The 15,564-nt window shown below is 40.5% G+C and overlaps 1 protein-coding gene across 1 annotated transcript in view; it reads right to left on the reverse strand.

The window, feature by feature from the left end:
- The window catches only part of SERPINB10 (serpin family B member 10), a 24,631-nt gene extending 13,015 nt beyond the window's left edge, over positions 1 to 11,616 (reverse strand). The window contains exons 1-5 of the mRNA XM_040478613.1: positions 11,515 to 11,616; positions 7,479 to 7,655; positions 5,302 to 5,364; positions 4,202 to 4,339; positions 2,346 to 2,463 (exon numbers count right to left, since the gene is read on the reverse strand). Of these exons, the coding sequence (XP_040334547.1) occupies positions 2,346 to 2,463; positions 4,202 to 4,339; positions 5,302 to 5,364; positions 7,479 to 7,646 (487 nt within the window). The 5' untranslated portion in view covers positions 7,647 to 7,655; positions 11,515 to 11,616. The remainder of the gene's footprint in view (positions 1 to 2,345; positions 2,464 to 4,201; positions 4,340 to 5,301; positions 5,365 to 7,478; positions 7,656 to 11,514) is intronic.
- Between the last annotated feature and the right edge of the window lie 3,948 nt (positions 11,617 to 15,564).

A 15,564-nucleotide genomic window follows, 5' to 3' on the forward strand; every position in this document is an offset into this window, starting at 1 on the left:
AACTGGATTATTCATTGTTTGGGTAAGTTTGATAAGTTCTTTATATATTTTGGATACTAACCCTTTCTCAGATAGGTCATTTGCAAATATCTTCTCCCATTCCGTAGGCTGCCTTTTAGTTTTGTTGATTGTTTCCTTCTCTGTGCAGAAGTATTTTGTTTCGATGAAATCCCAATGGTTTATTTTTGCATTCGTTTCCCTTGCCTCAGGAGACATACCTAGTAAGAAGTTGCCACATCCAATGTCAAACAGGTTACTGCTTGTAGGATTTTAATAGTTTCCTGTCTCGCTTCACACCAGTCAGAATGACTAAAAAATTAACAACACGGGAAACAACAGATTTGGGGGAGGAGGTGGAGAATGGGGAACCTCTTGCACTGCTGGTGGGAATGCAAACTGGTGCAGCCACTCTGGACAACAGTATGAAGATTCCTCAAAAAGTTAAAAAACAGAACTTCCCTACAGTCCAGCAGTTGCATTACTGGGTATTTACCCTAGTAAATTTTTGAATAGAAAAATATAATCTGAAGGGATACATACACCCCAATGTTTATAGCAGCATTCTCAACAATGGCCAAATTATGGAAAGAGCCCAAATATCCATCAACTGATGAATGGATAAGGAAGTGACGGTATATATACACAATGGAATATTACTCAGCCATCAAAAAGAATGAAATCTTGCTATCTGCAACGAGTTGGATAGAGCTAGAGAGTATGCTTAGTGAACTAAGGATCAGAGAAAGACAAATACCATATGATTTCACTCAGATGTGGAATTTAAGAAACAAATGATAATAGGGGAAAAGATGAGAGAGGAAAACCAAGAAACAGACTCTTAACGATAGAGAACAAACCGATGGTGACAGAGGGGAGTTGGATGGGGGGGGTGAGTTAAATGGGTGATGGGGATTAAGGAGAGCACTTGTGGTGAGCACCGTGTGTTGTATGGAAGTGACGAATCACTAAATTTTACACCTGAAACTAATATTACACTATATGTTAGGCAACTGGGATTTAAATAAAAACTTAAAGTATTTAAAATTAAAATTAAAAAAGAAATAGAACACTCAAATTTCAGGTGAGCATGCGGCTACGCATCTAAAAATGACTTAAGGGCACCTGGGTGGCTCAGTCGGTTAAGTGTCTGGCTTTGGCTCGGGTCGTGATCTCACGGTTTGTGAGTTCAAGCCCCATGTCAGGCTCTGTGCTGATGGCTCAGAGCCTGGAGCCTGCTTTGGATTCTGTGTCTCCCTCTGTCTCTGCCCCTCCCCTGCTCCTGCTGTCTCTCTCTCAAAAATAAATAAACATTAAACATTTTTTTTTGTAAAGTTTATAAAAACGACATCTTATAGGGGCACCTGGGTGGCTCAGTTGGTTAAGCGTCCTACTGGCTCACGTGATGATTACGCAGTTTGTGAGTTCAAGCACCACATCAGGCTCTCTGCTGACATTTTTTAAAATGACATCTTATAGATCTTTATTACAGCAAGTCTAGGGGGCCAACTATCCCAGTTCGCCTGGGACTGAGAGACCTTTAGGTGCTAAATCCAGGAAAATCTCAGGCAAATCAGCACAGGTTGGTTACCGAAGCATAAAGTACGCCATGTGACTGACTTTGGGATATGAGTGAAACTGTTGTGTGAAACTCTCAGGTCATGTCCTTAAGAGCAAAGAGGCTTTCTTCTCACCATTTCCTACTGACTATAAAATGACAAACATAAGAATCATCTTAGAAGTAAATATGAAAGCCATGTTTTCAGCATGGCAGAGGTGACCCACTAGTCTGGGTCTCCGGATGGCCTCGTGGAACAGACTGCTTCTTTCCATTTTGACTATTATGTGAAAGAAAAATGAGCTTCTATCCTATCATTAAGCTACTGTATTTCAGGTCTCTTTGTCACAGCAGCTTAGCCCTCACTCTAACACATGGCCTTATTTTGAAAATTACTTAAAATCACATGACATTTTTAAGACCACAATTTTGTTATTAACTACTAGCTATTTTTCTTCAGAAATCACAAATGTAGCAGTGTCCTAAATATCCTTTTTTCATTTTTCTACTTTTTACCCCTGGACTTCTCTTTAGATTTACTGGGATATAAGTATTCCTTGTCCACTTAGTAAAGGGGGTATCTTGACTTTTAAGTTTTGGAAAAGACTAATTGAGAAAGCTTGGATCTCAAAATCATAGGCATGAATAGAAAGACATGTTCTGAATACCTAGAACGTGACCACAGTTCTACCTACGAAATACACATACTTATACTCAATGCAAACTCAAAAAAAAAAATACGACAATGCTTGGAGAAAGTGCTCTGTCAAGCACCCTGGTGAAAGCTTACCCTCAGTCTGGCTTTCAACCCAAGAGTTGATCTCCTTTCGGATTTGTCCAGAAGCTCCCACAAAGTTAACAGACTGTGGCTCCGCACCAAAGTATGTTTTCATGTCTTCTAAATATTTCTGGAAGATATAGGTAATATCTCCGTCTGTAGAGTTTATCCGAAACTGAGAAATCAAGTCTACTGATGGACAGGTGCAAACCCCCACCTCATTGCCCCTTTCTGTCTTTCCATACTCCCATTTTGGTCGAAAACTAAATACTTCCTCTCTAAAACTGGATGGGCACTGACTCGCCAAGCAGAAGCCCAGATGGGGAGGGAGGCCTGCCTCCCACAGTTCCGGAGCGTCCATGCCCTGTATTTATTCATGCCTATGAAATGGGGCTGGAATGAAAAGACACAGGGCTCTAGGAATCCCAGGACTGACCCCAGTGAGCAAGAGTTTTTTGCGGTTGCACTTGGCTTTCTGTAGCAGAGATGGAGCCTAAGTGAAGCCTGAAGGGTCTGGCAGCTGGCCCCTGGGACTCTGAGTGCCCATGAGCCCGTGATGGCCCCCTGAGGAAAACTCTACACTGCCGTGGAAATTGATCGGTAGGCATGGCCGGAGGTTCAGCGGGCTTTCTGAGGGAAGAAAGCTGGCCTTTCAGCCTTTGATGTCCACCCTGATGGCAGTCATATAAGTGGGCTGTAAGGTTGCTGCTTGTGGGAGCACCTGCCTCGGGAACCCAATTTATTCCTCAGGACAGCTGTCATACTTCTTATTTTTATTACTTTATGTAGGAATCATGTGCAGTAAAAAAAAAAAAAAAAAAAAAAAAAAATGAGTTAACTCAGCTTCCAGAAATCTAAATTCTGTAGAATTTATAATCTGGTTAAAAAAAAAAATTTGAAGAGTCACAAGGCACCATTCTTTGTCTTGACTCATGGCTTCCGATCAACCTGTGTGAGCACATTCAGGGCTGGTGGACACTTTAAAAGATGTATCATTTTGTATCTCTGTGTCCTTCTCATCTCTCAGTGCCCACCGGACTCAAATACCTCCTGCTTCTGGATCAAACCCGAATGCACACGACTACCAGTAACAAATGTCTTTAAGACCTTGTTTGGATGCTTTCATGCCTTTCGTAAGAATAACAAAGCCCAAGTCCTGAACTTCCCAGAATTCACTGACTATGGTCAGGGATAGCACTACTGGGTACCACAAGGTACTTCATCTCTTACATTGTTATCCCTCTACCCTATCTGATCTCCTTCCCGTTTGCCCACTGGGCACCCGCTCTCTTATGAGATGGGCTCTGAGGAGCCTTTGAATCTGAAGCAAGGATGAAATCATGGTCTGCATTGAGGGGTCTAGACCATCAGAGAAGGAGAGAAATTGGTATTATTCTATATTAAGAGTGTTTCCTAAAGTCTCAAAAGTCATGTTGTGAAATGACTTGTCTGATCCCGAAGTCAGCTTTGCTCTTGAGGCCGCAGTCTGCAGTCATACGTCCAGGACGAGTACCTCCTTTTGTTTCTGCAGATTAAACCTCCTGAGTTACTCCACTTGTTCCACTTCCTGTGAAACAAATGCTAACCCAGAGATGAGACAAACCACGTTTCATGTTCATAGGCTGTTCCTCGAGTGTACCCCTTTATTCTAGACGTAAAGATCTGATCGCTAGATCTGGTTTGAGACTGATTATTGGTTTCCGTTACAATTAGACACTTACGGGTGCTCCAAATGGTTGTTTACCAGAAATACTGACCACATTTGTTAACTTTGTCCCTGGGATCTCTAGAGAAACGTACAAAGAGTTTACTGATTGGTCTCGCATGGCTCTTTCTTTCCCATCAGCTTAAAACATGTTTGCACTTACGGTGTGAAATGGGTAAGTTTGCTCTCCATATATCGCATTGGCTGTTTTAAGAGTGTAAGCATTGCTGGGATTGTTGATTTCCGAGATGAGTGCCTGGAAGTGAGAGTGTATTTCTTCAACCTTGCCCAAACCGAATTCCTTTAAAAGAAAAGGGATTAGTCAAATAAAAATGTCCAACAAAAACTGTCTACATATGAACAACCTGTATTGAACTGAAATGATTTGGTGCACTGCATACAAAAGTTGAAATTGATTGCATGATGGACAAAAAATGTCTTCTTTAGCGTTATCAGTGCAAGAATTTAAAAGTTTTTGGGGCTTTGTTTTCTTCACATTTAGTTTGGAAAGGCAAGAACAAGTTTGAATATGGGGCAGTTTTGAAAGGGAAGAAAAAGGTGGAGAGAGAAAAAGGGAAAGGATATGACCCTTCCAAAAAGTGTACACATTTTTGTATTTTGGAAATTTTTCTATAATTTTCTGATATCTAAAAATTTTTACTATTTATTTATTTTTGAGAAAGAGAGAGAGAGTGAGAGAAACATGAGTGGGGGAGGGGCAGAAAGAGAGGGAGACAGAGAATCCAAAGCAGGCTTTGCACTGTCAGCGCGAAGCCTGATGTGGGGCTCAAACCCATGAACGGTGAGTGAGATCATGATCTGAGCCAAAACCAAGAGTCAGACGCTTAACTAACTGAGCCACCCAGGCGCCCCTATGCTACTTTCCTAAGAAAAGTTACCTATTAAAGGGTGCTGAAATTTGCCACAAAAAGACACGTGCTTCAAGTGTTTTCTCCTTGATCATAAAATAGGTATTAAAAATAAGACAAAAAAAAATTAAAAAAAAAAAAAAAAAAGGGGCGCCTGGGTGGCGCAGTCGGTTAAGCGTCCGACTTCAGCCAGGTCACAATCTCGCGGTCTGTGAGTTCGAGCCCCGCGTCGGGCTCTGGGCTGATGGCTCAGAGCCTGGAGCCTGTTTCTGATTCTGTGTCTCCCTCTCTCTCTGCCCCTCCCCCGTTCATGCTCTGTCTCTCTCTGTCCCAAAAATAAATAAACGTTGAAAAAAAAAATTTTTTTTAAATAAAAAATAAAAATAAGACATACCATCTTTCTTTTCTTTTCACTTTCAGGACAAGATTTGTTGTCCTGGTCTCTGAATTGAAGCACCTGTCATTTGAACAAAAAGGCAATACGTGAACACACTTTGCAAAGATGTAATCATATGAAATACTTATCAGTAAATACAAGTCAGTCATTCCCATCCATACAGAACATATAATTAATTAACCCGGGGAGGGGAGGGCTCTGATTTCAGTTAAATAATGCGAATGGATGAAGTCATCAGCGACTTTTAAATAGATTTTTGAAACTCCAGTTTAAGTAGCTAGTCTCTTTCTTCCAATACTCTCTATAGGACATTGGAGATGATGTTGGGAATACCCTCAGAGGTAACATTCCCTCGTATTCCATGTTTTATTTTTTTTTATCTATGGCTGTTTTGAAAACTAGGTGTTCTGTTGAGAGCGTCATTTAGACAATTTCAGCAAAAGCAACCATTGCTCTAGTTATCTAGAAAACTGAGGGATTTTAGTTGTTTATTCTAGTTCAGTGTTTCGGTTCTCATTGTGTACCCCCCCCCCCACTTTGACATTTATAGACACACTCTTTGTGTTCACCACAGCATTTCCTTTGGAAGTTAACAAGGAGGAGGTGCACATGCTTGTTTCCTCTGAAGTGTGCAACAGTAGAAAACAAGGTGATAATTCCATTTCTCACATCCTGGACCCAGTTTACACTAAGAAATAAAGTCTAGTTTACCAAAGGTTATTCTGACACAAAGTAACAGACAGGGGTACATGAACAATTCCATCTCCATTGCAAACTGAAGCTGTTGATATTTAACTAACATTTAAGTAAAGCAAGGGTGAGAAACACACAATAATATATTTATGTGAAATGGACCCAAATTGGAGTCCACCAAAGATTGCCTATCACATTAATGGTTAAACCTTTTAACAATTACTAATGATCAACAAGTCGTGAACGAGGATTTTGTTGTTGTGTTTAAACTATGCAATATCATGTGAACCAAAAGAATAAGACTGATATCATTGGCTGAAACTGACAGAATATATATTCTGCCTATTTTACTCAGGATTACTGGCTGTGCCCTTTTCCATATTTGGCACAGAGAAAACTACCTTGAGTGGAAATTCTGTCACTTGTCCTTTTGATTATTGCATGATTTAGGGCTGGATTTACTATTTTATATTTTTTTGTTTTAAAACACACATATATTTGTATGTTTACACATTTGCACACATAAACACATATATGGATTTTTAATTATATTTTTGCGATCTATGGCTATACTCACGGGTATACACACACACACACACACACACACACACACACACACACACACTATGCCTGAAGATGCTTACAGCAAATCAATAATTGTTTATATGGTAATATTGTTTCATTATTTTAATGCTCTCAATGAGCTGTTTAGGATCATTCAGACAATGAGGGATTGAATGAAGACACAACCAAACAAATCACAAAGAATAGAATTCACTTGATTTTTCTATTTGTGTCTTCAAGAAAATCCTTCTGAGATCGGAAAGATGATGACAATATTTAAAATATGAGCCATCCAAATACCATATGATTTTGCTCATCTGTAGAATTTAAGCAGCAAAAAAAGGAACAAAGAAAAAAGAAGACAAAACAAAACAAAGAAACAAACAAACAAAAAACCAGTTCTCTTAACTATACAGAACAAACTCGTGGCTGCCAGAGGGGAGGTGAGTGGAGGGATGGGTGAAAAAAATAAAAGAGATTAAGAGCTCATTTTGATGAGCACTGAGTAATGTGTAGAATTGTTGAATCTGAAACTAATATAATACCATATGTTAACTTCACTGGAAATAAAATTTTAAAATAAAATAAAATGAAGTATGAGCCATAACTTCTTGAAATATATTAATAATCAAAATTAAATTGTTTTTGATGTTGAACCAAACTTGATAATGTTATTGTTTCTGTCTGATCTTGCTAAAAAACACAGGCTCTTACATTGTTTCTCAAGCAGCAGTTTTCTAAGCGATTCTCTTTCCAAGACTTCTTTTTATGGCCTAAGGAAATGTTTAAGTGTCTCTTTTGTTTTGAAGGATATGGCCGTATAATGGAAGCTATTTGGATTTCAGGAGGCAAATGATGATAAGAGTCAAAGAAAGCATTTGGTTTGAGGGCCACAGAGGATGGTCTCCCCTACTCACCTGGGCTATCTGGGCTGCAGTGGTACCCTGGGTGCCAAAATACACCATGGCCAAGGAGGTTGAGATGCCCCAAGGAGAAAAGAAAATATTTTTGCCCTCAGGAGATTCAGCTATCTTTTTGCTAAAATCCAGGGCAAATCGGTTGATTGATTTCACTAGAGAGTCCATTGGGAAAACCTAAGAAAAATAAAGTAGGGATGGAAAACTTGTTAATCCTCTCCACTTATTTTACTTCTGAAAAAAGGATTTGTTGGCAGACAAAATATCTCCCTTTAATCACCCCTTCTTGCAATGACAAAAATAAATATTATCGAATTCAATTTTATGTAGTATATAGAATGCATATACTTCTATCCATTATGTACATATATGTTTCCATTCATCCTTGTATGTGTACCTATTCATGACAGCTGAATGAACTGTAGGAAAATTCCACACCAACACTATCCGTTTACATACTAGAAAACTGAAGTCCAGGGGCACCTGGGTGGCTCAGTGGGTTAAGGTCAGGTCACGATCTTGTGGTTCGTGAGTTCAAGCCCCGCGTTGGGCTCTACGCTGACAGCAGGAAGCCTTGGGATTCTCTCTCTCTCCCTCTCTCTCTCCCCTTTCCCCACTCATGCTCTAAACAAATAAATAAATAAATAAATAAACTTAAAAAAAAAAAAAGAAACCTGAAGTCCAGAGAGTTTAAGGGAATTGCTCAAATTTTAGCATGAAGGCATAACATAGAACAATAGGATGCTGTCAGTTGGCGGCTCCGTGTTAAGAAAACCACAACGAAAGAGGTAGTGGAACCAGGTCTCCGGAGCTGTTAGCCCCGTCCTTCTTTTCAATACACCACGTGACTGCTGACTTTCCGCAGTAGATGAGAAATCACTATACATCGTTCCACGAAACTTTATGCTTTTTATCACTTACCTATCACCCATATTTGTACACGTTTTAACCCTATTTACTCATTCACGCCGTTATGTGTGACATTCCCAGTTCCTGGAATGCCTTGACCCTCCTTGACTCTATTAAAATCCAATTCTGTTCGAAGTTTCTCTTTTTCTTCAGAAGCTTTAAGGGTATGTCCCACAACCTCATTTTTTGCCCCTTGCTTGACATTTCTCACACCACTAGCTCTGTCTTCGTATGCTCAGAGCTTTCCAACTCCAGAGGAAGTTCCTTGAGAGTGAAATTTTCTGTATGTCCAATGACACCTTGCTCTGGACTTCACACAAAATGGATGCTGACAAATACCTGTTTATTACTTCTTTACAATGTTTGTTGTTTGGCCTCCAGCCACCATACTTTCTTCATTTAAACTTGAAACCACACACAATTTAGTGGGAAATGCTCTTAGAGAAGTAAAGAACTCCAGGCTCTTTGCCTTTACTCCCACTCACTTGAGAGTCTCTGAAACTGGTCTTTTTGAACAAAAGAGCTCAGGTTTTCTCATTTTTTTAAAAATTACATTCAACCTCTAAATTTCACCTCGAATTACACTGACATTGTAAGTCTTTTAAGACTTGGGTTCTATCAAAGAAATAACTACTTCAATCTGTTGTCATTTTATAGCCAAATAATTTCTCAAACTGGTTAAGTGATGAAACATAAATCAAATTCCTAGACCTAGAAATTCCCAGTAGTGCCAATGACCGTATAGAACTTCATCTTATGCTAATATCACCTAGCCCTCAGAACTTTAGAAAGGCCAGGAGTTCTCTCTGGTCAAACAGCTGAATCAAGGGAGAGGCATGTGTAGGCAAAGTTTTGGTTTCATCACGAATTGGATTAATGGTGATCCCACTGAAATCCCTCCTAACCGTAGGCTTACATCTAATTCCAGACTCTAACTCCTGCCTCAGTTGTAGCTTCCGCTTACTGCTGAAGATGATAATCCTAGGCTAATATTACTTGACTAAAGAAAAAAACCACAACCCGGGGGGTGCAGTAATTCGAAACTTGCCAATGTCTATTTTTTTCTTGATAGATCCATTGCCATCTTGGAAATAACCTCCTTGGTCTCTTTACAGCTGTGTTCATTCAAATGATGCTCTGTTTACTGCCTCTATATCAAGCTTTATCTCTTCAAATCTCATGAATTACATTCATATGAAAAATGCTTGAGTCTTCCAAAACGTACTGACCATGAAGGGAGGAGAGAGTAATATCTTTGGGCCTGAGATCTTTGTCTTTCTACCTATGGTTTACAGTTATTCTAGAGTTTAATTCTTTGCAACGAATTCCTGAAAACAATAATTTTCTCTAAGGAAAGAGCTAATTTCTCATGCAAAGTTAATATCCAGTTATCTTCAGCTTCATTAATTCTCTTGTTAATATCATCATTAATATATGAGGTATAGCCCAGAACATAAAAGAACAATTCCTGCCATTTTTTTTTAACAAAAAACCTTGTAGAAGTGGTAATCCATTAATGAAATTTGACCCAAGAGTAGAAAGTACCTTCTGAAGGAGGCAGAATTTTAGGATGATATTTTACAGGAAATAATTGATCCATACAAGGGTTAGACAATGATTTTTTTCAGGGAAGATTATAAATGTGTAGGTCGGAATCCTACTATGCTATTTTCAGAATAAATTATTCTTCTGCAGTTTTCAAGAGTTATAGCTGTACCAGCTTACATGTATATAAATATATAAAAATGTAACACATACATTATATATGTTAAATATGTAAATTTCAACCTGTCAAGGGCTTAGAGAAGAAGCTGGAGAACTATGAAAATAATAAAAAGACAGTGTCATTCATCAAAATATCACATCATAGATACCCACAGTCCCAAAGAACCTCCCAGTCCCCTCTAATCCAATTGCCTTGTTTTATCTGCTAGGCAACTAAGGCCCAGAGAGGTTCAATGTGCTGCCCCGTATGCACAGCCAGCTAAGAGCAAAGCTATCACTGCAACCCCATTCTCTGGACTCTGAATGCCATTGCTTTTGTCATCTCATTGTCTTTAAGATTTTAATGGTAAGGGGCACCTGGATGGTTCAGCGTCTGACTCTTGATTTCTGCTCAGGTCATGATCTCATAGTTCATGGGATCAAGCCCTTCGTCAGGCTCTGCGCTGATGGCGTTGAGCCTTCTTGGGGTTCTCTCTCTCCCTCTGTCTCTCTCTCTCTCTGTTCCTCCCCTGCAGTGCCTCTCTCTCTCTCTCTCTCAAAATAAATAAATAAACATTAAAAAATATTTTAATGGTAAAAGGGAGAGATTGTGTGATGAACGAAGGTGAACAGGAGGAGGAATAAAGGAGAGAAGATGGTGTGAAGGAGGACGGTGTGGGAAGGATCCTCGCCCTGTTTTCCATAAGAGGATATTCAATACTCCTTGCCTTCCCGGTGATACTGATGATACTGCCTACTTTGTGGGGCTGTGTCTACCAGAAGATAACATGTCCCTCCACCACTTCTATGTTCACCCAAAGCCATTTTCTAGGGGAAGCAATAGTTTGGGGTGTTTCATGATGAGTGCATAGTGGAAGATTGGGGCTTGGACTCTCCATGGAAGAGAAGGAAGCTAACAGTCCCTAGCATGTGGTGATCAGGAAGGGATGTCGGCTGGGAGATCAGGGACGAAAGCCAGACCGTTAGTTCCATACATTAATGAGTGGCCTCAAATACATGTTGCCAGGCCTCTCTTCTAGAAGGGTTAGAAGGGTTAGAAGGGTTGGGGCTCAATTATCCTCACAGTACTCTATTTCTCTTTGCCTAGGTTGACGGATACGGAGGTCGTCCATCTAGAAATGTGACTAAAGGAGATTCCGTGTAGTTTCACCGTTCCTGGCAAAACAGTAACTCCTTTTAAATGAATGCTCTCTCTCCCCCTTTGCCCTCTTTCCCCTACAAACTTTGAAGCAGATTGGGGTTAAATCTGTCTGACTCGCACAGAATTCTTGAGGGGATGAAGCTCTCTTTACTTATTATTTCTGTCTGAGGGAGCTCTTGATCATTTGTTACTTACCTAGGCACTTCAGCAAAGAAGGGAAAAATAAATAAACACTTTAAAACAAAGAAAGTTTTACCATACCTTGTTTTCTTCCACACGAGCAGAACTGGCAAGGGCTCCTTCTGTAAGCGATTGTGGCTGAGTTAAGTAATTTGTAACTGTAGAAATCTTCTTTAAAAATTCTAGCACCTCCCTTTTCTTAGCCCCACCCTCTGATTCACTCTCAGAAGCCCAGACACTCTTCCTTTCAAGTTTATCTTGGCCTAGAGCTCAAATAAAAAGACAGAGCTAGATGACTATGGTTTTGCCTGAATTACTTAATTAGCCACATTTTCCACGTCTGTCCGCATGTAGAGACCTGAACGCTGACAAATTGTAACCCACACTTTCCTTGCTTAATCTCTTCTCTAGGCTGCCAATTGGCAGCAATTATAGTGGCTTTCCCCAGTAGTCTTCTTAACTAAAAAAAAAAAAAAAAAAAAAATAGAGGGGCACCTGGGTGGCTCAGTCCATTAAAAATCCGACTTCAGCTCAGGTCATGATCTCACAGTTTATGAGTTTGAGCCCCACATCAGGTTCTCTGCTGTCAGCCTGGAGTCCACTTCAGATGCTCTGTCTCCCTCTCTCTCTCCCTGCCCCTCCCCGCTCACTCTCTCTCTCAAAAATAAATAAACATTTAAAAAATTGCAAGAATTAAAAGTTTTTTAAATAGAAAACTCCAAATTAGTGGAATGGTAATGGGCAGTAAAACAGAAAATATTATGGGCGAAATATTTGCTGTTAAATCATCAAAGCTGCTTTTTTTTTAAGGTGCCGTGTGTGAGAGGCATCCAAGGAACATTGGTCCTCTTCTCCGTTGGCGTGTTGGTGTGGAACCCGGGCATAACTCCAACACGTTGGATGTCCATTCTCCCACCCCAGGGACAAGGGGACTGGATCAATGTTTTAGACACAGTCACTGAGTTGGATGCTGGTTCATCATTTTTTGATTATCTTTTACTTCTTCCTATGAATGTCCCCTCACTCCTCCGTATTTATTCCACAGGGAAAACAATAGTTGTTGTTTCATTTTCTACCGCTGTATGCCTGTGCTTGGCAAGGTGGTGAGAGGAATGGAGAGCAGGAAGGACAGGGGGAACATTCCAAAGGGATCGAAGGAGAGAAGGAGCCTCTCTACTTATGACAGATTTGGAACGTCCTTCATGAACTTTTGCATTTGTATCTCCATGGGACACATGTCTTGTGGGAACCTGGCTCAGCGTGTAACATTTGAATGTTAGTGGGGAACCCAGCACCGAGTTTTTCTCTGGACTTCACTAGAGAATGTGACTTGCAGTGGGAAATTCCGTGGTGCCTGCCTGACGTGTGCTGAGCAGATAGTAGTATCCACTGGTGCCTCCAGACTATTTTCAGCTGAAAGTATCACATGGAGGCTGGAGATTAAGGGGGCTTCTTTATCTTGACTGACAGCGGTTCACCAGGGAGTGACTTGGGCTGCGTTAATGCGCAGCGTGGAGACTGGCTGTAGTTCACGTTGCACTAAATGCATCAATGTGGATTTTGCCAAACTGGCCAAGAAATTGTTTCATCTTCAGTAAAAGTGACAGACTAAGTTTTGCTCATTTGTTTCCCCTAACCCATCTCCAGATCCCTTTCCCACTTACCTCTCAAAGTTCATATAGGTATACTCTCCCCGTCATTAAAATAATGGTTGTGCGTTATTCTGATGCCTGTTTGGGGGTGGGAAGGGAGAGAAAAAGAGGTAATAGTCTCCTTAGTTAACCATACAATATTATTAACCCAATTTTGTTTGTTGTTATTTATGGCCTGCCCTATGTATATGTGACGACATGTACAGACATTTCTAGTAGGCATGGAGAATAGGAACCATATGAATGGGGAACAAGAGTGAGAGGGATAGTTTTTGCTCTGGGATTTTTATGATATTTGGCATTTAGACCATATGCATGTATTAGATATTCCAAATAATTTTGAAACAGAAAGAACTCCAGATGCATCAATATTCTTCTTTTTTTTAATGTTTATTTATTTTTGAGAGACAGCGTGAGTGGGGGAAGGGCAGAGAGAGAGGGAGACAGAGGATCTGAAGGGGCTCTGTGCTGACAGCAGCAAGCCTGATGTGGGACTCGAACTCTCTACCTGTCAGAGCATGACGTGAGCCAAAGTCAGACACTCAACCGCCTGAGCCACCCCAGAAGCCTCAATATTACTCAGATAGGAATCCAGGAAGAGCACAGATAGAGTGGGCAGAGACAATGAGTGGATAATAGCTATACTATTCCCTTTGCTTTGCTCTAAGAGAATAGTATAAAGACCGGGTGGCTTAAACAACAAACATCTTTTTTCACTTTTCCCACTTTCTGGAGGCTGGAAGTCTGAGATCAGGATGACAACATGGTTGGGTTCTTGGTAAGGGCTCTCTTCTTGATGGCTGTCTAGTCTCTGTGTCCTCATATGGTGGAGAAAGGAAGCTCTGATCCCTTCATCTCCTCATAAGGACACCAATTACATCATGGGACTCCACCCTCATGACCTAATCTAACCATAACCACTTCCCAAAGGCCCCACCTGCAAATACCATTACATTAGGAATTAGGGTTTTAATATATGTAAGTGGGGGTGTGGTGGGACACAAACATTCCGTCAATAGCAATGGCCGAGAGTTTTCCAGAACTGATACAAGACACAAGTTTCCAGATGAAAAAAAAAAATATGCTGATGAACAAGACAAAATTTTGAGAACAATTTTTTAAAATATTCATAATGCAATGAAATATCAAGAACATCGTCGGAAACAGAAAGAAAGTGATGAAAACTACAAGGAACAAGAATAACCTTGACATCGACTCTCCCATCAGCAAATCTGGTTCTAGAAGACAATAAAAATCACACCCTTAAAGTGCTGAAGAGGGCTTTGAACCTAGAATTTTACGTCCATATTCTAACTTAATAATGAGAGTGAAACCTGAAGACACAGTGATTCAGAAAGCTACTGCTTTCTTGCTGAATTATCGGAAGCACACAAAAGAATGAACTTCGGTGTAAGAGAATGCAAGAGGCAAGAACCCTTAATTTTCTTTTTTTTTTTAAAAAACGTTTATTTATTTTTTTGAGATAGAGAGAGACAGAGCATGAATGGGGGTGGGTCAGAGAGAGAGGGCAACACAGAATCCGAAACGGGCTTCAGGCTCTGAGCTGTCCGCACAGAGCCCGACGCGGGGCTCAAACTCACGGACCGTGAGATCGTGACCTGAGCTGAAGTCGGACGCCCCAAGAACACTTAATTTTCAATAATGTCTGATTTAGAGGAAGTAAACCACTGTTCAAGCCTTTAAAACTTAATTTTTTATAATTTTCTGGGATTCTACATTTTTTAAATTATTTTACTGTATTTAAGTAATCTCCACACCCAACATGGGGCTCAAACTCACGACCCCAAAATCAAGAGTTACACGTTCTACTGACTGAGCCAGCCAAGTGCCCCTGGGATTCTACTTCTGACAAGCTGACAGTGTAACAGTTTTATTTCTGACAAAGGTAATGATCACCAACACTAGTATTTATTAAACACTGTACGCCATCTACATTCTTTTAATTGCTTATGATGTATGAATTCATTTAACCATCATGGCAACCTTATGGGAAAGCCTTACTTTTTCTAGTTGACAAGGAAAGAAAACCAAAGTATATAGAAGCACTATTCCAGGCCCATGGTTAGATGAGTCGTAAGTGCCAACACTGAGATTTTAGGTGTGGACAGTCAAGGGCCTGAGGTAACCTGTTTAGCCACCATGTTCCAGTGGGTCATCGGTCCCTGTCTTCCAACACAGGCAGGGGGCTGCCTGGGAAACATTCCCAGGATCCAGCCACGCTCCTGCAGCCAGACTCTGCCACCAGCTCGGACTCCCCAAACTAGACCTGCCTTAGTTCTCAGGACTTCGAATACATTCTGTTCTGAGTAAGACCCACTCAAAAGCTTTCAGGGCTATTTTGAAACAAACACCCCTAAAAGAAGCCATTTGTATTTCTCCTCCAGCCCATTTCCCCTCCTCTGAACTCTCAGCTCAATGACCTTGACCTTGGTTCTATGTCTGAACCACTGGACTTGGT

The sequence above is a fragment of the Herpailurus yagouaroundi genome, unplaced genomic scaffold, assembly GCF_014898765.1.
Source record: "Herpailurus yagouaroundi ecotype Mexico unplaced genomic scaffold, PumYag 142, whole genome shotgun sequence".
Classification (NCBI taxonomy): Eukaryota; Metazoa; Chordata; class Mammalia; order Carnivora; family Felidae; genus Herpailurus; species Herpailurus yagouaroundi.